At 50.9% G+C, this 959-nt stretch overlaps 1 protein-coding gene across 1 annotated transcript; it reads left to right on the top strand.

Moving 5' to 3' along the window:
- Positions 1 to 192: 192 nt before the first annotated feature.
- On the top strand, positions 193 to 815 carry Pmar_PMAR001271 (hypothetical protein; the record flags this gene model as incomplete). The annotated part of the gene is made up of 1 exon (XM_002783909.1): positions 193 to 815. A coding segment is annotated over one exon (623 nt), but the record flags the coding sequence as incomplete, so codon positions are not given.
- Positions 816 to 959: the final 144 nt, after the last annotated feature.

A 959-nucleotide genomic window follows, 5' to 3' on the forward strand; every position in this document is an offset into this window, starting at 1 on the left:
CCCTTGGGCCCTCTCCTCGGTCTTGGGAAAGATCCTCAAACAGATCGGGGGGACGGACGGGGCCGAAGCTATCTCTTTCTATGTCGACGATGTCTTCTGCGAGGGGACAGTTGCTCTGAGGTGTCGAAGATTCGTCGGGAGGTGGTTCCCGCATTAGAAGAGCGGGGGTTCGAGGTCCACCAGGACAAGCGAATGTCCAATCTCGACACGGGTGAAGACTGTATAGGTCGAGGGGTATCTAAGGAGAAGATTCTCAGTGAAAAGTTCAGAACAGGAGGTTGGCTCGGTTACGACTGGCTCTGTGGCGAGCGAATTGATGTTATCGATGTGCGGCTGCGACAGATAGAATTGGCGAAGGAATCCAAGGTCACGGAGTCTGCCCTGAGATCAGCATTTGGCAAGTTCTTCGACCCCATGGGTCTTTTTGCGGAAGTGTCCTTGGAGCTCAGATGGGCGGCTCGGCTGGCTCATGAGAGCCTGAAGCAGAGGAGGAAGGACTTCGAAGATGGTACGGACATTGTGGACGAGGAGACGGCATCTATTATATTGAGTACCATTACTGCATGTAACTCATTCCTGCATTCTGATCGTATTCTTCCCCCTCGCTATCTTGATGTGTCTACTTTATTCGTCTTCGTCGATGCCTCTGAGGCATGCATTGCTATTGATATTCGAGCCGGCTCGGGTGCTCGTCTCTTTGCTAAGTTCAGTGTGACTCCGGGAGGCACGATTCCCAGGAGAGAATTGGAAGCAATGCGCCTCGGTATTGAGCAATTGTATAGCATTGTTACGGCATTGAGATCTAAAGTCACGAGGTCTGTCATCCTCGGTGATAGTAGTATTACTTTATTCCGTTTGAGAGCGGTCTTGTCTGGCCACGGCCAGAAGATGCGCTCACGATTACCTAAGCCAGAGCTTACTAGATCACTCGCAATTAAGTCTACATGTTCTGATATTAT

The sequence above is a fragment of the Perkinsus marinus genome (genome assembly GCF_000006405.1).
Source record: "Perkinsus marinus ATCC 50983 genomic scaffold scf_1104296935438, whole genome shotgun sequence".
Taxonomy (NCBI): Eukaryota; Perkinsozoa; order Perkinsida; family Perkinsidae; genus Perkinsus; species Perkinsus marinus.